This window comes from Fonsecaea multimorphosa (assembly GCF_000836435.1).
Source record: "Fonsecaea multimorphosa CBS 102226 unplaced genomic scaffold supercont1.1, whole genome shotgun sequence".
NCBI lineage: Eukaryota > Fungi > Ascomycota > Eurotiomycetes > Chaetothyriales > Herpotrichiellaceae > Fonsecaea > Fonsecaea multimorphosa.
Window position 1 is genome coordinate 1,421,718 of NW_015971635.1, and position 20,730 is coordinate 1,442,447.

A 20,730-nucleotide genomic window follows, 5' to 3' on the forward strand; every position below is an offset into this window, starting at 1 on the left:
CGAGACATTACGAGGCCTAGCAAAGCTAGCCTGGTGTGCCTGGTACGAAAGGGCAATTTCCCCTGCCAATCGTCACGCTCGCCGCCCAAAAAAGTCTCCCACTGGTCGAGTGAGGGAGATCTCCAGAAGATGGGTGTCCCCAGTTATGCACGCACTCCCAGATGAGATCGACAGATGTGCGGGCAACTGGCCCGATATATCACATATCCATAGTACCGAGTACATCCCTTACTCTAGTCCGAAGGAAGTTTCCAGCAAGCATTGATGAGGAAAGGAAGACAAGGGACGTGCGGCAGTAAGTGGAGAGTATTCGCATCTTGCTTGTGCCCCATACAGAGCGGAAGTAGAACGAGGAGCTGGTCTCGGTCCGAAGAACTGGCAGCAGGATGAAGTTGAGCTGAGGATGAAGCTGAAGCGGAGGCTGAGCGGTACAGTCATCAACGTCCTCCTCTGTCTTTGACGAATGATGAAAAGAGAGACGAGTTGATAGGGTGGCAGGTTCTGGTCTGGGTTTTGGGAGGAGGGAGAGCTTGGAGGCACCACAGTCTACAGACACTACAAAGTTACTTCGTACATACCTAGGTACATAAGATACTAAGTAGGCGAGGTAGGTAGGTACCTGAATAGGATGCGGTAAGAGGGCCAAGTTGATTGGAATTGTATGTGCTTAACCGAAGCTGCACCTTGCTTCGCACACAGCCAATGCTCAAGCATGTACCAGTGGCTCGATGCAACCCGAGAGTCAACAATCTCGCTTTGCTCTCAGTCATCAAGCACAGATCCAGGAGATGGTGTCGACGGTGTGCACTGGTGTGCCAGAAGGTACCTAGGTAGCCGCCTAAAGGGTGTTTAGTTGAGGCAATCTGCGGCGGATCCAATGGCATTGAGTGAGGCTATTCCGCTTCGGAAAACACCAGAGAGCCTCAGAGCACCATCCACCACCACCCACCACCATCCTCCACGCGGATCCTCTCCTAAACCATTCCCTCACTTCTTCTTTCTCTCCACCGTCGCGCCATCACTGCCATTCTAGGATTGCTATTTGCATGTGGCTGATCTACATGTTCAAACCATGACCCTAACCATGTCGCTACTCTAGATGGGCGTCAAAGCGTTAGAGTTCCAGAGAGTCCGCCCTTCCCTCTGGCTACCGCCCGTCCGCAACCGGCAGCTGGTGCAGCTGGAAACATCCACCATCACCCTTAACCCCCAATCAACTCCATGAAGGCTATCGACCATGGACGACAATAATGCGCAAAGCTTCGCTTCTGCCTCTCCTCCGCCGCCGCCTCCAAAAGAACATCCTCCTCTTCAGCGTCTGCCCTCCCTTTCCAGCACTATCTCTGCCGCGCTGAAACCCTTCTCTCCCGTCTCCTCCTCCGTCCGCCGAAAACCTCTACCTTCCACCATCTCACCTGTCCTCACGTCGCCTGAGGCTCAGACGACTCAGACACGGGTAGAGTCACCGTCAAAGACAATACGGAGAAAGAGAGTCCCGTCTGATGCTGTACGCCAGACGTATGTTTGGCCGCGCCTTGCTAGTGCTCAGGTTCCCCAGCTGACCCGAACAGGAATTTCGATATAAATCCCCCCATTCTCAAGCGGACTAATACGAGCGATAACAACCCGAACAAGACAGTCACAGACGCTCCCCTCCCTCAACCTCCCGGTGACGCCGTCACAGCTTCTCCCAAGCCCAGTCACGCCTCCAAACGATCAAATGGCTACTCGGTAGACAGCGTTGTTGTAGAGGAGGATATGGGATTGAAACCCGGGTCGAGGCCTCCGCCTCTGCGGACGGACTCGACCTCGTCCACAAAATCACTAACAGTGATTGACGCAAAGAAACCTCAGACTCCGGGTAGCAAGTTTACATCCTTCTTCAGCCGCAAACCTGCCGCGTCGCCGAGCACCGAATCTTCGGTCACAGACATCTCGGATAGAAAATCTCCCCTACCATCCCCTTATGGTCCTTCACCCCACGCTTCAGCACATTCCTCGCAAGGGTACCCATTCCCGTCGGCTGTCCCGAGGCCTCCAGCGTCACAGCCCTCCCAGGACTCAATTGACTTTGATGGAAGTACGTACGCCCAGACGTTGGCCAACAACGATGGCAACAGAATCTCCAAGCTCGAAGCCGAACTCCGCGACATTAGCACGGAACTTGCCAATTCTATCAAAAGAGAGATGGACCTTGAGGACCTAGTCGAACAGCTTCAGACGGAGGGCGCCAATGTCAACCGAGAGACTGATCGCACAAGTGATTATTTCTCAGATTCTGGCACGAGTTCGATCAGGCCGTCGACGAGCGAAGGAAACTCCAAGGAAGAGATCCAGAGGATCAAGAGAGAGTCGGAGCAGCTTCGAGCGCAGCTCAAGGTGGAGATGTCACAAAAATGGCAAAATGAAAGGTCAAGCCGGCAGGCTTTGGAATCTCATATTCAGATCCTCGAGCAGAAGCTCTCGCTGTCCCGTCGAGACAATAACGAATCTGCGGATATTAATGCGAGGGCGAGGGAGTTGGAAGGGGCCCTCGAAGACGCTAAAAGGCGGCTGCTTGAAGAAAGGCAGATCAAGGAGAATTTTGAAGACTTGCTGACGGCGCTTCGCGTCGACTTGGAGCACCATCGGAACGAAAGAGACAACTTGCGGGATGAAGTAGTACCTCAACTTCGCTCACAAATCGAGGGTCTCGAGGCGAGCTTGTCCGAATCACAGAAATCACCCTACGATTTTACGCGAATGCAACAGGAGCTGCAGAGTCTCCGAGACGAAAACAATGCGCTGCAGAGTGCCCGTGCGATGAACATGCAATTCCAATCGATTGCAGAAGAAGGCGAAATCGTTGAATCACCAAGAACTTCAACGGTTCCAGGTCGTGGTAGCGGTCTACAAAGGTCAAATACCATTTTGAACAGATCGAACTCTAGAGCAACGCCAAACCGGTCGAATTCCTTATCGAGGTCGAACTCGGTGGCTAAAGGCACAACCACAGAGAGCCAGCAATCCCTCGCCGATCAACTGAAGGATGTGACAGAACAAAGGAATGCATTACATTCAACCGTGAAGTATTTGTTAAGAAGACAAGAGGCACAAAGACGACAGTTTGAGAAGCGCCTCAATCTCACCGAAGCCGAACGTGATCGAGCAGCTTCTTTGCACGGGCCTAAAAAGGGCGGTTATGAACGGGAAGTGCGGACGCTGCGCTCAGAGATCAATCTCCTTCGGAAGAGGGCGGATGACGCGCTGGAACAAAAGTGGCAATGTGAAAAAGGACTGTCCGGGTTGAAAATGGACCTGGACAGAAGCAAGCAGGAAACTACTAGTTTGCAGACACTGTTACAGGCTCGTGACGAGAGTGCACCCGAAGTCCTCTCATCGTCACTTGAGCAGGCCCTGCGTCAATTGGAACAACAGCGGGATCAAGCTCGGCAGCAGGAATCCCTTGGCTCATTGAAGCATGAGCAAGACCTTGCCGGCGAATTGGAACTGTCTGCACAAAGGTCTGAGTCGTTGGCCGCCCAGGTCAGGAAACAAATGCAAGCGAATGCCGCTTTGAGGAACCGACTCAAGACCGCGGTGGAGAAGGGTGAGCAGAATCAACAAGCATCGGCTGAACAAATCAACGAACTCCAGACCAAGCTCCGCAAATTGGAAGACACCATCACTGTCGCTCAAATGCAATCAGAAACCGCAGTGATGAAGCACGAGGAGGAAGTGCGCGTGTTGAGAGCCAGCCACAATATCCAGTTGATGCGCACAAAATCTGGACACAAGTCACCAGGGTACTTGACGCCCCTGCCTCGGTCCCCGATGTCCCCATTGTTTGCCAATTCCAAAAAGAGCCCCCGTATCAACCAGACGACTTCGGGCCCTGGCATGGCATTGCAGCAGGCCTTGAAGACGGAGTATCTGGAAAATAAGGTAGCCGAGCTGGAGAAAGCCCTCTCGGAAGCAGAAAAGGAGATGGGAGAGGTAGTTGGGCGGATGAACACGGCTCAAATGGGAGTTGCTGAGCTGGAATCGGAAAGGTGAGACTCATTCAATCGAAACACTGGGCGGTTTGCTGATTTCTATCACAGGGACGAAGCACTTCGCCAAACGCGACGGCTTGAAGCAGCCATTGCTGCAGAACGAGAGAAAGTGCAGGCGCTTCTCAACGACGACTTTAATTATAGCTACGCTTCGGATTATTAATGGCCTGTCGGTTTCCCACGACAGTATAGGGGACCTGAGCAGCTGCTGTCCCTTTGATTCTGCATATTCTTGGGACACAACACATATCGAGCGATGGGTTGGAGGCCTGTTATTCTTTTGGTTTGATGAATTTGATGTCTTTTGATTGCACAGTCAACATTTGGCCGGTTTGGGAGCTTCTAGATGTTGGGTTCTGGGTGTTGTCCGGAGTTAAGATGGCACTTGAAGCTCGCTGCTGAAAAGGTGGCCCTTGTACAAAACTACCTACAAAAGTAAAACTAATTACACCTCCAGATGCATGGGGAACTTGAAGAGCATTGGGCTTGGATAGCGAGAACTTGGAGCTTTGTTGCCTGAAGACCCGTGGGATGCGGATGTTCAATCGAGGCTGAGAGGACACCATCACCACCGTGAGGCAAGGGATATATATAAGAACAAGGCATATGAATGTCGATAGCACTCTTCTGTTTTGCTTTTAAGTCGTCTCTTCTACATCGTAAAAGTCTAGTTCGCCAACATGCCAAAGGTCTCGCACCCTGCAGGTGGAGGCGACGAACTTCCCCGCGATCGTCAAAGCCTAGTAGCCTCCCTCGCCTCCTTCACATGTTCAGTTGCAGGTGCTTTCTTTGATCGCACCTCAGATCTCAATCAGCACACAGCCACACGTCCTCAATATTCTGGTCACCCGTATATATTTCGCCAGTGAAACCCGAGACGAGCAGTTCAATTTGTTCGACAATCTAATTTCTCCATCTGCAAAGAGGGTGAAACATGACAACTGGCTTTCAACCAACCTAACCATCTGGTGCCATGAGTGATGCCAACGACCAAACACAAACCCGAAATCCGGCTCTGAGAAATTGGGAGACATAAATAACAAGAAGACTTGCCAAATCCGCAGGTTTTCTGAGGAGTACATCTACCTCCCTCTACTGCCTCTGGTGAGAAAAGGATAGCGCGTCGCCTCAGCCTTTCCTCTCCTACCGACCTTCTTGCGCAGTCGCCCTCATCCTCACTCACTGACGGCCCAGTCACTCCGAATACCAATCGACCAAGACCAACCCTGCACACGCACCATGTCCCCGGCACCAGTTCCTCCCTTGCCGTCATTCATCTCTCACGTCGCCGACCTGTACGACGCGTACATCCTCCCTCAGCTCCCCTCACCTGTGCAATCCATATCCAACAACCTGTCCCCCCTCCTCACCTCAATCCTCTCAGCCGCCTCCAACGGCGACCTCGTCTCGCTCGCCGCCTTTCTACTCACCGTCTACCTCACCCTGAAAATCGCAGACTACATCCGTCGCTCCGTCATCGGGTGGGTGGTCCTCCTCGTCAAAATCGCCATGGTCCTAGTGGTGCTCAACTGCGTGTTTTACGTCAATCGGTACGGCTGGCAAAAGGCGCTGAACGATGCCGAGTGGATCTTTGGAATGGTCTGGGGCTTTGTCGAGGGTAAAATCGCCAATGCGGGAGATGGCTCGGATAACAGGACGGGATGGGCCCAGAATCAGAACCCTTGGGGTGGTGTGTATGGAGGTGGAAGACAACAGGTTCCTGTCGCGCGAGGCAGATCATCAAAGGGGAAAAGCGGGTTCGGATGGACGTGAAAGGGGACAAAAAGGAATTACCTAGGTAGCTCAAAAGTTCCTGGGTTGTACTCTGGGAACAGGCAGGCTTGTTTGAACAGCATCGGTGCAATGGAACGGAATCAGTTCGCAATAAAAGTAATTCATACTGGGTATCTGTCCTAATTTACCCTGTGCTGCCCTGCCCTTGACAGGCAGGAGAACCCCCAGCCGACCAACGCCGACGCTGAAAAGATGGTTTACTCTCTTTGTTACCACGGAAAAAGCCCCTTTCCTTCCTTCAATAAACCGGAGAGATGAAGAATGCCCTCCCAACCCATACCCGGGTGCATTCAGCAATCAGTCCTCCCAGGGCGCGTCTTCTAATTCGGGCTCCTTGGGATCCCGCGGTTCCTGCGCCTCGTGGAACTGAATGGCATCATCAATGTAACTCAGCACGTCGCCGACATTTTCCTCATCGTTGACGTCCAGCTGCAAGAAGGACACCATGCTGAAATCGTCAATCAGACGGGCGACGGCGCGGTTGAGCTGCTTGAACGAACCCCCGGACATGATGCTGTCGACTTCGTGGGCGTTGCGGACGTCCAGTGCGGTGTACTCTGGCGCTCCTGTGCCTATGGCGGGGCCGCCGAATGCGGCGCCGGAGCTAGAGCTGGGCAAGAGTTCGCGGCCGGTATCCTCCTGGTCGAGGAGGTTGGCGTCCGGGTCGATGAAGCGGCGCAGTTCGCGCTTGGGGACTTGGTCCTTGACCAGGTCCATTTTGGAGAGGATGTTGACGTGGGGCAGTTCGAGCATGATCATGGCGCTCATGGCAGACAGAGTGCCGGCGAAGAACTTGGCCTTGTCGACCACAAACGTGGCTTCCAGTAGATACGCGGCGCACAGGGAGATGTTCAGCGGACCCATGCGCGAGAGGTACCGGACCAGTTCAGGTAGTAGGGGGATGTGTGTGTACAATTCGATTTGGCCCGGAAGGTCGAATATGATCAGGTACTCTTCCGTCAAGGGGTCGATGGCCTCGGCCAGCCAGTCCAGGTTTTGTAAGAGGAATTCAAAGCAGTAGATCAGTCCACCGTTGGGGCCCAGCGAGAGCGGCTCTTCCATGACGTCCTCGAGCGAGATCAGGTCCCGAATGTCCAGGTCTGGGGTGTAGCTGAGGTCTGTGGCGGCCGGGTCCAGGTTCACGTAGAAGGCGGACCGGCGGCTGTGGTGGAGATGGGTTATGAGGGCGGTACAGAAGGTCGTTTTGCCGGCGCCTGCGGGACCGGTGACGAGGACACCGAATTTGGACATGATTTCTCGTCTTTCTTTGGGGGAGTGTGAGTCTTGTGGTTTGTGCTGTTGATGAGGGCCTCGTCTTCCACCCTCAACGCTTGCTACGTCTTCCGCTTTGTTTCCCTCCTCTCTCTTTCTGCGGTAGATCCAGCAAATGAATCCGCAGTGACGTCTATAGCAAGGTCAACACCGGGACCTCTTGTGAAGAATCTATCTCGCTGGATGGCTTTCTGATGGACCTCATGCGCCGCTATAACAGCGCTCTTTCCCAATGGCGTTAGCGTCCTTTTGGCTGAAGTGACAATTTTTCTTTTGTAGTCGTAAGACAGACAGACAGAACTTGGAACTTGTGAAGTCGTTGTTGTCTTTTCTGTATTGCTTCATCATCTCTGTCGTTCACATATCCGTGAGGAAAAGGCTGTAAAAATTATGGCGACGATATTTCTGCCACCGCCTTCCGGCTTGACGGGCCCTTGCATTTGCCCAGTCGGATAATAACATGTCTACCCACCGTCAGTTTAGTGAGGGGAAAAGACAGCCGCCGAGAACCGACCTGCGAATCTTCCCAAGCCCACTCGACTTTGGTGGAAGAAGAAGCAAATCAGGCCAGATGGCCTCGGAACCAAGGAAGGAAGCGTTTGCTCACCGCCATCATCACCAGGGCCCCAAATATGAGAGAGAAGAGATGCCGCCTAAGCAGCAGCAGCAGCAGCAGCAGCAGCACGAGGGGGGAGGGGAAACAGAGTTGCCGGCATGGGGCCACCTGGTACTGCCGTTGGTCTGTGCCTGCTTGCGTGCCTAGTGGGAAGTGGACTTTGTGCTGTGCCTAGTGCCTGGGTGGTGCCTAGAGCTCAACTATTGGAGCTGCCGGGGGACATGATTTCCAGGCCAAGCTCTGGTGGGTGTCTGCCGAAGCCGGCCACGGTGGGTGGGTTCCGTTTGGTGTCGATAACGACATCGCCCTGGTGGCTCGTTGGTGGCTCTTCTGTGGCTCTTGTCTGGCCCTGTGAGATTTTTTTTCTCCTCACCGTTTCTCCGTCTCTCAGTCTCGCAGTACCTCGAACCCTCATCGGATACGCATCCTTCCCCCACTTTAACTACTCCCAGGTTTTTCCCTTCACCTACGATTTAATACTAGTCCTTCTTCCACCACCACTACTCCCCGTCTCTCATCTCATCTACTTAACCGACACGCACGCTCACTCTACGTCGACCGGGCTGTCCTCTTCCTTACTCCCCCAAGCACACGCTTCCAAAAAGAAAAGGCTCGGCGTGGTGTCCATCACCTCTCAAACCTCCGCATTCTTTTCGAGACAATCTCTTCCAACTCCCACACTCACACGCACTCTCTTTTTCTATTCCTTGCCTCATTCCTTGTCTCTACATTCACACGACAACTACTGCTAAAATGGCCGTTCTTGCCAACGGAGTGTCCAAAGGCGACACCTTTCTCTTCACGTCCGAATCTGTGGGTGAGGGTCATCCTGACAAGATCGCGTACGTACTCCTTGTTCTCCGCCCGCAAAACGTGTCGAGACTGACAATACCTTTCAGCGACCAGGTCTCTGATGCGATCCTCGATGCCTGCCTTGCAGTCGATCCTCTGTCGAAAGTGGCTTGCGAGACTGCCACCAAGACTGGTACCCCATATTCTCCCTCATCCGACCGCGCCTTGCACTCCTCTAACGTTTTCCAGGTATGATCATGGTCTTCGGCGAGATCACGAGCAAAGCACACCTCGACTACCAAAAGATTGTCCGTAATGCCATCAAGGATATTGGATACGACAGCTCAGAAAAGGGATTCGATTACAAGACCTGCAACGTACTCGTCGCCATAGAAGAGCAATCTGCCGACATTGCCCAGGGTCTTCACTACGATGAGGCAATGGAAAAGCTCGGGGCCGGTGACCAGGGGATCATGTTTGGCTATGCTACTGACGAGACTCCTGAGCTCTTGCCACTGACCATTCAACTCGCTCACAAACTCAACGCCGCCATGACCACTGCCCGCAAGTCAGGCGAACTCCCCTGGCTGCGACCAGACACCAAGACTCAAGTCACGGTGGAATACGCTCACGATGGAGGCGCTGTCAAGCCTTTGAGAGTTGATACGGTCGTCGTCTCCGCTCAACACTCCGAAGATATCTCTACCGAGGACCTGCGAAAGGAGATTTTGGAAAAGATCATCAAGAAAGTCATTCCCGCCAAGTACCTCGACGACAAGACCATCTACCACATCCAACCATCTGGCCTCTTCATTATTGGTGGACCCCAAGGCGACGCTGGTCTCACCGGCCGCAAGATCATTGTCGACACCTACGGCGGCTGGGGAGCCCACGGTGGCGGTGCCTTCTCCGGCAAGGACTATAGCAAAGTCGATCGCTCGGCCGCCTATCTAGCCCGTTGGATCGCCAAATCGCTCGTGAACGCTGGTCTCGCTCGTCGCTGCCTGGTCCAACTCTCCTATGCCATAGGCGTTGCAGAGCCACTCTCCCTCTTTGTCGAGACATACGGCACTAGCACCAAATCCAGTGCCGAGCTTGTTGACATCATCCACAAGAACTTCGACCTCAGACCCGGTGTCATCGTCAAGGAGCTCAACCTCACCAACCCCATTTACTTCAAAACCGCCAAGAATGGTCATTTCTCAGACCAGAGTTTCACCTGGGAACAGCCCAAGACTCTGAAGTTCTAGATTTCCTTGTCTGTTTTCCGTGCCAACACTGAAGTTCATAGCAAGAACCACGAAACATCAGCCTTTCATTTCATCCCGTTGGTTGGTTTTCTGTTGGAGTAAATATTCAAGGGAGAGCACGTGTCACAGTTTTATCCAGAAATAGAGGGAGGCGAAGAATTCTTTCCGATTTCCTGGTTTTCAACAGACTCAGGGTCGGAAATTTTTCCTCAGCTGTCTTTGTTCTTGGCTGCATTTGAAGAGGACGGCCACATCATGGGGCGGAGCTGATTGCGCCCAAACTACGAGCTAATGGGTGCTCACCGAAAGCGAAAGACTTGTATGCTTTTCTTTTTTTGCCTGTCTTTTACCAAAGAAAAAGAATTCATGACGGCGCGGGTTACGTCTTGACGATATTCAACATGTTTCGATGATACCCCCTGCTGCGCGCGCAAGAAAGACTTATGTTTTTGCGGTATGATTTATGTCTCCTAAGGGCATTGTGATGGTGGGATTTGGCGTTCAACTCGCTAAATGGGCACGGGCTGAAGAAGGATGATTCAGATGAGTCGAAAAGGGTTCGGCTTGGGCGGGCGAGGCTCGAGACCGAGGAGACCTTGAGCAATATGACTGCGCGTTATGCTCTTTCCTCCCAACGAGGAGCCAGTCAGTTCACCAGTCAGGGAAGGAAGGGGTTAATACTGCATAGCCTCTCGATGACGAAAAGGACACAACGAAAAAATGGGCAGACATCAACTAACTGCCCACAAAAGTGGAAGAAAGGGACCCCTTCAGTCCTTACATGGTCTCTTCTTTTTCTCAGTGTTCTCTCTTTCCTTTCTTCCACGTCTCTTGTCTTTTCCCCTTAGCAGGGTCTTCAACATCCCATCCCACTGTCTCGTTGCCCATATCCTAATAACCCTTGTGTAATATACCCTCCTCTCCTCTCCTCTGATAATCATCTCCGACGTGGAAACGAATATGAGCGCTCCCTTGAACCTATACCGGATTGAACACCTTAGTCGGAACCTGCACTCGGTAATTACATATCTTCTCATTCTCGTTCACGATCTTCTGTTCTTTGTATGTGGCTGCTCCATAGGTACTACCTCCTACTGCTCTGCACTGTCTATGTACTTCACTCCGTACTTGACGACATCTCCCTCGCCCCTTGCTCACTCGCTTGCTCGCTCACTCCAAAAAAAAGAAAGAAAAAAAGCAAGGATCTCCTGAGCTCATCATTATGTGTACAGACCATATCGACGACGATGGACAATGGGGGTGGTGGATCCAATCGTCGACGGGGAGGGAGAGAGTGTGTGTATGTCTGTGTGTGTGTGTGTGTATGTGTACAAAAACAAAACCAAGTCGAGTGAATGGCGCGGATGGCGGAGCATCTCATCTCTCAACAAACAGAAACTCCTCATCCTTCATCTCTTGCCCGATCTCTCTTTTGCAGATCCTCAAAAACTCCCAATGCGCCTCCAAGTTGAAACTCGCTTTGTTTCAGATCGCTCGAGCATTATCGATCAAGTAGACAAAAAAAGGGACAGTGTGCCTCGCGTATCGCATCAAACTTTCCTCCAGTAGGCTTCGTTGAGCCCAATTTCGCCAAAATCAAATTCCTCCACGTGTATGATGTCCCCATCTAACGCTCGCGCCCTGGCTCAGAAACAATTCAGCGAAGCTCCTCCTTTTCGTTTCTTCGTCTTTCCGTCCTTGCCCACAGTCAACAGCCTCATTCTCTCCTCGAGCTGCGCCCTCGCCGCCTCGGCCTCTCTCCTCTTCTTGACCTCTTCCTCCACCGCCTGCACACTGAGTCTCTCAGATTTTCTTTCCTTCTTGAGGCCCACAAGTTCTTCTTCCATCGCCCACGCCTTCTTCTTCCAGGACTCCGCATCAACCCTTAATTTGTTGGATTGCGTTTCAAGGTCCACCAGCGCTTCTTCCAATGTTGCCGTGAGTTGTTTCTCGGCGTGGAGATGCTTCTCAATGGTGCGCAACCGGTTCTCTTGTTCCTCAATCAACGCAGACTGGCGTCGGTCCCGGGAATTTGTGGAGACCACAGTGCCGGACACGGGTGTCACAGGAAGCGCGACTTCCTTGGAAGCATGGCGGGATTGAGGCGGTGAAGGATTGCTGGAAGCTGGCGTAGGTGATGTGACTTGAAGACCCCCAGGGATGGCAGGCAGAGGAGGGAGTGGGATGGCAGGAGGAGGTGAAGGCAAGGATGCAATTGATGCAGATTTCCTCAGATTCGAAGTCATTGAGTTGGACCGCGGGACTCCATCACCTTGCGGCGACTGAGGACGATGTTGTGACTTCATCGTGTTGGTGCGAGAACCGCTGTCGGATCCTGCTTCATTGATTGATGTACGTTGATTCAGATCCTTCTCCAAACTAGCAATGCGTTGCTGAGCTTCAATCAAAGCCTGATTACCTTGGGCTTGGATGACGGAGAGTCGGTTGTGGTGTTGGTCAAAGCTATTCTGCAACTGCTGTTCAAGTTCTTCGATAATCACCAACTTCTTCGCCTTTTCTGACTCGACTGCTTGGAGATTTGCTTCTGCCTTTTTGAGCAGTTTATCCTTTTCGCGGATCGTTTCTTCGTGATTGCCGACCTCGTTCGCAAGGCTCCGGATGGTATCCTGGTAATTACCGATCTTGAGATTGGCGTTGGCGAGCTCTTCTTCCAATTCAAGCAGGCTCTGTCTGCCGTCGAGCTGCCGCTCAAGTTCGGCGTTGGTACTATTCAATCGGACGTTGGCCTCCGCAACATGGCGTTTCTCCTCCACGAGATCTTGGATATGACTCGCGAGCATATCTGCGGTGGTTGGGTGGCCAAGTGCTGTTTGAGCATTAGAGACGATTTTCTGCACAGTTGATAAGGCATGCTCAAGATCTGCCTTGTAGGTCGCCTCGAGCTTCGCGTGCTTTGTCGTTACTTCAGACATTTGATCATCGTATCCGGCCAGCGCACCAGCATGAGCCAGCTTCATCTCTTCCACCTCATTACTATGAGCTTCGCGAAGGCTCTTCAGATTCTGCTTGGTCATTTCAACTTGCGCCTCTGCCAGCTTGACCTTTTGTTCGAGCTGCTCAATCTCCGCCTTCAACGTAGCTATTTCTTGCTGTTGAGACTTCACCATCTCAGCATGGGAGTCGTAATCCTTGCTGAGAGCGGCATGGAGCTGACGAAGTTCCGCATTCTTCGATGAGAAGTCAGCGTTGAGTATGTGTTGTTCTTCCAGCTGCTGTTTCAGGCTGCTGATAAGCTCTTCGTAATTGTCACGCTCAGTCTGCATTGCGTTGGCGGCAGCAGCTCGGGTAGACCCATCGTCCCCATCTCCAGCGGCTTGCTGAGCTTTCAAAGTGGCGATGCTTGCCAAAGCCACCTCAAGTTCAGATTTCGTACGAATATAGTTCTTTTCGGACTCCTCGACCGCTTGTTGCGCCGCCTCGAGCTTCGACGTCAATTCCTCTATTTGCTGATTCAAAGCATTGATCTTCTCCTCGTTTCCGGTCGTCGATGGGGCTGACTGCAGGCTGGCCTTTTCATCGTGCAATCTCTGTATCTCTTCTTGCAGATCTTGTTCACGGCGAGCATACCCTTCGTGCAGGGATTTCAGCTCAGTCTCTTTTTGAATGATCTGGTCTCTTAACTGAGATACCATGTTGAGGTCGACAGGAGATCCCGCCTTGATGCTGGTCCTCTCCCTTGTCAGGCCAGAAATTATCGTCGACTTTATCTCCATTTCTTTCTTTGCAGTTTTGACCTCCGCTTCTAGAGCTTGGATCCGTTCCAAGCGCGTTTGGAGTTCGGTGTTTGCAGCTGAGAGATGCACCTCCGCGGTTTCCATTCGATCAGGTTTCGACTCGAATTCTTCGGCTAGGAGCGTCCGCAGAGAGGTGACAGATCGCTGACCTCGATCAACCCCGTTGCCGGTTTGTGAGGTCATACGTCTCAGCATACCCGGAGTACCAGGAGATGCAGGCCTGGTCTGCTTGATCTGCGATTTCAGCCGTTCTACAGTGGTCAAAGCTTCCTTGTGATCAGTCTGGAGCTGGGTATATTGCTCAGTAACATCTTTCATGCTCCGTTCGTGTTGCGCGAGGAGATTTTGCAATCTTTCAATCTCTTGCGATTGGACCTCGACGGACTGGGTGGTCTTGGAGACCGGCGTGATGTCGGTATCTGTTGAAGTCGATGATTCCCCAGCCATGGACAATTCCGAGGAGAGCGATCGCGAGGATGGCAGATGTTGGCCATCCTCGTCTTCTTGTGGCTCGTCCGCCTCCTCGTCCACCTCCAAACAAGACTGATCTTGAGTACTTTCATTGGCACCATCTTCCTGCGGAGATATCGTACTTTGGCGTTCCTGCTCAATTGACTCATGCATCTCCGCCAGAGTTCGAAGTGCTTCTTGGTATTTGGCCGAAAGTAAATCCAACTCATTGACGGTTGATTCGTGCTCCAGTCGGAGGTCGAACAATTCTTGACTGACTGCCTCAAACTTCTCGGTAATGAACTTCGACTGCGCGGGACTTGGAAGAGGTTCCTTGTCATGCTCAGCTTTGAGACCTTCCTGTTGAGCTACGGCGGTCTCGAGTTTCTCAAGGCCAGCTTGGTCACTTTCCGCAGACGTTTCTTCCGGCAGATCCTCGACCTGCTCATCAAGTTCCCCGTCCTCCTGTGCTGGTAACTCGGTCGCCTCAGCCGTCTGGAGATCCTTCTCATGCGCCTCGATGACTCCATTTGTATTAGGTGGATTTACAGCATTGGCCTTGCCGTCTTTGTCTTGAATGTGATCGAGCTCATAGAGCAGATTGTCCAATTTGCCGAGACTGCGTTGGCGCTCAACAAGATGTTGGAGTCTCTCGATCTCGCGTTGCATAATCTCCATGTCTTGATCCGCCTCGGCAAGGCGCTCTTCCAAAGTGCAGATATAGTCTTCAGCATTTGTTTCACTTTCTCTTATCCGCGAAATCTCCTTGCGCAGATCGGTGATGATGGCATCGTTCTTTTCCCCGCCAGAACTTTGGTCATCGAGCCTCGCCTCAAGGTCATGGAGATATTGTTCGGTATTCGACTCTCGGTCCATCAGTTTCTGGACTCTTGCATTTAATTGCTGGTTGACTGTCTCAACAAAAGCACATTTGGTCTCTTTCTCGAGGAGATTGCTTTCGGTGGTGGCGAGGGACGACCGCGTGTTTGAAAGATTGTTTTCGAGGAGCTGGATTGTCTTTTCGTATTCCATGACCACCTGTTCAATCATTGCTTGATTCGCCTGCGAACGTTTCAGGCGATCCACCGCACTTTCTCCGACGATGTTGACTTGGTCAATAGGCTCGGTGCCTTTGGTCAGCTCCGAGACCAATTTGGCGTGCCTCTGACTGAGTGCATTGTAGCTCTCCTGAACATCCAACAGCTGATTCTGTAGTTCATTTTCCCGATCGCTGGGACGATCTCCTCGCTCAGACATCATACCCGGTCGGCGGTCGTTGGATTCAGCGCTGCGGATCTGCTGCCTTAGAAAGGCAATTTCGGTGCGCAATCGTTCAATTACGGCTTGCTTGTCGGCTCCATCATCAACTTGCTGGATCTTTGGTTTGCTTTGGATGTTTCGAGCCCGCTGTGCATACTGCACTGTGTTGAGTGTTTCACTGAGGTGAAATTCCGCGGGCGTAACGCAAGCAATCATATATGTAATTGCATTTCCGCCTAGCGAGTCTTGAAGCATCCGTGTTAATTTGGAATCTCTGTACGACACGTACGTCCCTGGTGTTCTCGATGACAGCTGAGAGATCACTTTGCCTAGACTTGCCAGTCCGGCATTGATCGAAATCCCTTCCCTCGCACGGTCGCCGGTAGCGCCAGTGTTCTTAAGCCGCTCACTACCTGCCAAATCCACAAAATGGAGCTTGCTCTCAACTGTCATAGGAGCATCGCCTCCAGACAATTGCTCAACTGGCACTGATATTCGTTTGTCTTTTGCTGAAGGGAAACCTTGTGCTTTTGTTTGTCGCAGATTGATCGTGAAGACAGCGTGAGAACGAGACGATCGTGCGTTGATGGCCGTTGCATCGGTCTGTCGAATAGCGGACCCATGATTCAAAACCCGCATGAGTTCCTCGATAGAGGACACGCGTACTGAGTTGAGGCCTTCTACAAATATCCGACCTCGAGGATCTTCACGAATCTGGACGTTGGCTCTCTCGGTGAATGGCGCGTCTTCTGGGAGTAGCAAATCTCTTGGCTGTTCGTTGTAAATCTCAACGTACGTCACCGACATGTCCCATCCCCTGTCAATGAATGCTTTGGATGTTTGCATAACCTGATTTAAGCTTGTGACTGAATATCTGGTTGGAGTTTTGAGGCCGGAGTTGTGTCTACTGTGGGCAGGACCGCCGTTAAGGCTTTCGAACAAGTGTTGCGCCGCTCGGGGAATAACACCTATCACGACAGGTTAAATGAGTTTGATGATAGCTAGAAAATCCTCACCTTTCAAAGAGTTATCAAATTGTTCTGCGGGACCTGATGTGCCCATGGTATAACTTTTGCCGGCACCCGACTGGCCGTAGGCGAGTAAAGACACGTTATAGCCTTGCAAGAACGAATCAACGCTGTCTTGCAAGTATTCCCACACGGCATTCTGAGTGGTATCTTCACCAAAGACACGGTCGAAAATGAAAATTTTCCGTCCTTGGGGTGACTCAACGGCAAGGCTGGTATTTGTATTTACTTGGACCATCGACCGCTGGAACCTTTGTGGAATAAGATCGAAACCGGGATCTGAGGGACCCAGAGGAGGGCGAACACGGACCACTTCGCAACAATCATTAGCCTTCTTCTCTCCCCTCAATTGATGTCTGCGGTCGTGGACTTACCAACTTTGACCGAAGTTTTGGCGTCTTCATCCGAGGCTCTGCTTCCAATGTGATTGCTGCTCTGGCTCATACGGCTGTTGCTTCTGGGAGGGCGGCCGGCCATGCTTTGCGGTCGATTTTTCTGGAGAGGATCCGGCGACGACGCTGAGTACATGCTTTGAGGTCGCATCTGGCGCGCGCCATCAGGGGAGGCCGGAGGAGAGGAGACCATTTTGGTATGCGCTTCTTGCGATGTTGTGCAGACGGCGCGATCACTCCGATCCCGTTGACGGGTGCGACCAACGTGTGTCAAAGAACCCAACACCTCGAGATCTCTGGCCGACGGGGACGCGTTGTTGTCACCATTAAGCTCCGATTTTCAGGGCTTCGGAAAAAAACATTCGACAAGAAGGGTGTTGGTGAAAGCTTAACAACCTTTCAACTCCGGACTCGACAGGCCGTGGACTCGTGGCAGGTAAGGGTGGGCTCAAGGGTGGGCGGGTCAACGGTCTCGTTTTGGACGGTAGAAGGTGATCAGGAGTGACAGTCGGAGGGGACCGGGCGGATAGGTTCTGATGGCAACGATTTTCCTGTTGTTGATTTTGTTCGTCAAAGACGTTTAACGAGGTCGCCCGGGGAGTGTCAAGAGTGACCGCAGATGCGATACAGCAGCTGGGAAGAGTGAACCATTCGAGTAGTAAACACAGAGGGGAAAAGGTCACACTCGCGCGTGAAAAGAGCAGTCAGGAGTTGTCAAAAAAGTCGAGGCGAGGAGGGTTCGTGCGCGGCCATCTCGCGTTGTGGGATCCCCTAATCAGTTAGTCCTGCTCCTGCCCAAGCAAGGCTTCAGGTACCTGGTTTACCCAAAAAGTGGCAGTAATTGGCAGAATTAATCTCCGGCGGACGCGGAAGCCAGCTAGAGGATGAAGCTAGAATGGACGCGGTTTATTTAGCAACGGCCTTGGGCGGGTGTGGAGGGTCTATCTATGCCTATTGGGCAGGTGGCTGGTGGGAGACCACCTCAGCTGGTTACTGGCTGTCTTGACTCTTGAGTCCTGCCCATGGAGCAGTGCCTGGGGCCATGCCTCCTTGTGCCTAGGTAAGGCAAAAGGACGTTGTGCTTGGGAGCTTATTCGCCGGTTGGTGGATTGGGTACGGCTTGTTCATGCTGCAGTGGGTGGCAGTGGTGGTGGCTTCAACGCCCCGACTGGGGCTAACAGGTGGTTCTATACCGTTCACGGCGAGAGGCACATTGGCCGTCTTCCCGAGCCAGCCATGGGACCAGGATCTGGGGTTTCAGGAATACCCTCTCCTATTCTAACTCAGGGGGAATTCAAGACGGTGCAGTCACTACTGCAGGGGACCTCTTGTCACTCAAGCTCGCTTAAAGCACATCTCTCGCCCTCTTTCCACAAACCTTTGTGTCTGTAACTTTGATCTTTGAGTTCTAGAAAGAACAACCTTTATGAAGCCACGATTCGTTCGGACCAATCCGCTTCTCAAAATGTCCTGCACTCCCCTTTTCATGGTTTCATCGCAGATAGTGCAACAGGGCAGATCTTTGAGGATCGGGATAAAGCTTCCATGTGGGCGCAGCTGGTGCTTCCAACAGTCCTGCTGCCAAACATCAAGGTCCACACAAATCTGACGCAAGCAAATCTTTGCTTTGTAGAATTCGTCGAGCCAAGATGCGTCAGTAGACTGACCATTTTGCACAGCTAGTAATCATAATTAGCTGACACTTATATTCACCAACCCGTTTCTCGCAGTATTTCGAACATAGTGTTCAAATCAATCATGGCTCCATGCACTTGCCCATGGGCCATGGCTAGCAACAACGGCCACGATAACACTGACACCGTCATAGCTGACTTTTGGCTCCGTCAAAGTTTACTGGCCCTCCAACACTACTAGCAGACGTCAACTCCCTGCGCTGTAAATTCAAGTGAGACAAGCGGCCTCACACGTGGAGACGTCCGCCTTCAAGGACTTGGAGTTGAGGCAGGACAGGGTTTCGAGGCTTGAGTAGCACGCTCCGGCAGTCTCTGAGTGCACCAGGGGATCGTGACGCTGCTCAAAAGAGACTGGCTTAGCGGGACGGGACGGGGGTGGCATGTACGCCCAGCAGATCATTCCGTCGTCCTGGCCTTTGACCCTGGCTCGTGCTTTGTCTCAAACTCGTAGTAGTTGGACTTGTGCTGAAGATCAACGCGGGGCATCCTGTATCATCGAGTGCATGATGTTCGATAATGTGACTTCGTTCGAGTTCAACCTGTGTCGGAGACTTGGTTGCCTGCAGGATCTTCGCTATCGGCATCTTCATTGTTATCGTGCTCTTCATCCTCGGAGCCGCTTGAGTCAACATCCTTTGTCTCATCCCCTTTTGCATCGCCGTCCACGCCGTGTTCTTTCATGTAGGCCTCGAGTTCTTTGGCCATCTTCCGGGAGAACCCGGAGGCTTCGACCTCGATATCAAGGCGTCTGTTACCATCCTTGCCAACCAAGCGTCTGGCATCCTTGAAGAGAGGGCCACTATCCGTGCTGATAAATCCAAACCGCCTTGCAAAGAACCGTTTCACGCATTCCACATCCCTGTCGAAATAGAACTCCGCGTTTGGGTGATCCACGCTGACCATCTGAGGAAAGTCTATCAAGACCGGCACCAGCTTGATGTCTTCGCCTTGCTCTTCTTCCTTGATGAGGATGTTGAACTCATTGAAATCGCCGTGTATCAGCCCCAGAGAGCATAAGCGCACCACCATCTCGATCAGCTCCGCATACAGTCCTGCTGGGTCTGGAACCTTTTCAATCTGTCGCAGTGGAAACCCATCAATCAATGACATGACCAGCTGGTGTCGATTCTGGCCTAGTGGGGTTGGGACGCTCAGGCCCGCATCGTGCAGGGCTTGCAGAAAGGCAAACTCTTTGACAGCAGCCAGCCGTGACATGTACATCCAACTGCCAGCACCTCTCTCTTTCTGAGCCTTCGTTTTGGCGTAGTCCCGTTTATTCCGCACGCCTTTTTTGAAGCTCACTCTACCCAGACGATGAATTTTCAGCACCCGTTGTTCGCCCTTCTCATCGCTGACAACGAATATGTCACTCTCTTTGCCGACCCCAATCTGATTGCCCACGCCATAGACTGTGTTATTCTTTTGCAAGGAGTGAAGCGCAAGATAGTCGAGCCCACCGTAGGTCAGTCTATAGCCATCGTATTTCGCATTCTTGACCTTTGCAATAAGATTCGCTTTGGCGAGCAAGGAGATGCTCCGTTGCACATCGCCCAGACTGGATTTAGAGAGGTTGGCGATAAGTGGGGTTGGGACGACTTCATGATTCCGGCTTCCCGTCTCCACGGCCGTCAGGGTGCGCCAGTCGGTAGGGTTGAGGTATCGGAGGGACTTGGTGTCTAGCTTCATGTTTTCTTGAGAAGAGAGTAGTAGCTAATCGCCATTATTGGAATGGTGGAGGAGGACTGCTCCTGGTCGACGGTACGTAGCATGTCACGGGCAAAAATTTTTGTGAAAGGTGAATTGCTGCATCTAATCTAATCTAGAATGGGGGGCGCTGGACCCCACGTATACTCCTCGCAGGAGTCGGTATACACGACGACCCCCACGCTTGAAGTGTCCCATTTTCTTCAAGCAGACTGTTGTGTAAAGACCGCATTCTGATTGACCTTACTCTCTACCGGTGTTACTTTGAATCAATGGGGGCGGTGGTGTGTGTGACTTCGGCAGGACTCCGCCTTCCAGCAGAAACGGGCGCATCGGCATGTCACCGGGTGATGGGCCCCCTCCTAGCATTCGGCATCACCGGTTGATCCGACCGACGCTGGCCCTGAGGACGTGCTACTACAGCTACTTGGTACACAGTCTTTGATGACTGGATACAGCTCGGGTTGTTGAAGGGGCGCACCGTCGAGGCCAAACGAAACAAAACCGAAAACTGGGACGAACAATCCACAAGCATCCCGAACGCTTTCACGGGATGCCCAAAAGAAGAAACCCGAAGGTCGGGACGCGAGCATAGCTCAGAGTCCAGGCTGGCCACGACGAGAAGTCCAGCAACATCGTTCCTGGGAATCCTGTGCGGTGTAGGGCACTCAGAGGAGTGACTCTCAGGC

At 52.3% G+C, this 20,730-nt stretch overlaps 6 protein-coding genes across 6 annotated transcripts; 3 read left to right on the forward strand and 3 right to left on the reverse strand.

The window, feature by feature from the left end:
- Window positions 1-1,237: 1,237 nt before the first annotated feature.
- Z520_00537 (uncharacterized protein) lies at window positions 1,238-4,197 on the forward strand (the record flags this gene model as incomplete). Its single annotated transcript, XM_016771058.1, has 3 exons — window positions 1,238-1,518; window positions 1,572-4,031; window positions 4,083-4,197. 3 exons carry the CDS (start codon window positions 1,238-1,240, stop codon window positions 4,195-4,197), a joined length of 2,856 nt encoding a protein of 951 aa, XP_016637968.1.
- A 1,076-nt stretch (window positions 4,198-5,273) lies between these two features.
- On the forward strand, window positions 5,274-5,807 carry Z520_00538 (uncharacterized protein; the record flags this gene model as incomplete). The annotated part of the gene is made up of 1 exon (XM_016771059.1): window positions 5,274-5,807. One exon carries the CDS (start codon window positions 5,274-5,276, stop codon window positions 5,805-5,807), a length of 534 nt encoding a protein of 177 aa, XP_016637969.1.
- Window positions 5,808-6,125: 318 nt separating this feature from the next.
- Z520_00539 (uncharacterized protein) lies at window positions 6,126-7,079 on the reverse strand (the record flags this gene model as incomplete). The annotated part of the gene is made up of 1 exon (XM_016771060.1): window positions 6,126-7,079. One exon carries the CDS (start codon window positions 7,077-7,079, stop codon window positions 6,126-6,128), a length of 954 nt encoding a protein of 317 aa, XP_016637970.1.
- A 1,390-nt stretch (window positions 7,080-8,469) lies between these two features.
- On the forward strand, window positions 8,470-9,758 carry Z520_00540 (S-adenosylmethionine synthase; the record flags this gene model as incomplete). Its single annotated transcript, XM_016771061.1, has 3 exons — window positions 8,470-8,558; window positions 8,616-8,701; window positions 8,758-9,758. 3 exons carry the CDS (start codon window positions 8,470-8,472, stop codon window positions 9,756-9,758), a joined length of 1,176 nt encoding a protein of 391 aa, XP_016637971.1.
- Window positions 9,759-11,404: 1,646 nt separating this feature from the next.
- Z520_00541 (uncharacterized protein) lies at window positions 11,405-16,836 on the reverse strand (the record flags this gene model as incomplete). Its single annotated transcript, XM_016771062.1, has 3 exons — window positions 11,405-16,191; window positions 16,240-16,563; window positions 16,626-16,836. 3 exons carry the CDS (start codon window positions 16,834-16,836, stop codon window positions 11,405-11,407), a joined length of 5,322 nt encoding a protein of 1,773 aa, XP_016637972.1.
- Window positions 16,837-18,871: 2,035 nt separating this feature from the next.
- On the reverse strand, window positions 18,872-20,023 carry Z520_00542 (uncharacterized protein; the record flags this gene model as incomplete). The annotated part of the gene is made up of 1 exon (XM_016771063.1): window positions 18,872-20,023. The coding sequence occupies one exon, from the start codon at window positions 20,021-20,023 to the stop codon at window positions 18,872-18,874; it is 1,152 nt and encodes a 383-aa protein (XP_016637973.1).
- Window positions 20,024-20,730: the final 707 nt, after the last annotated feature.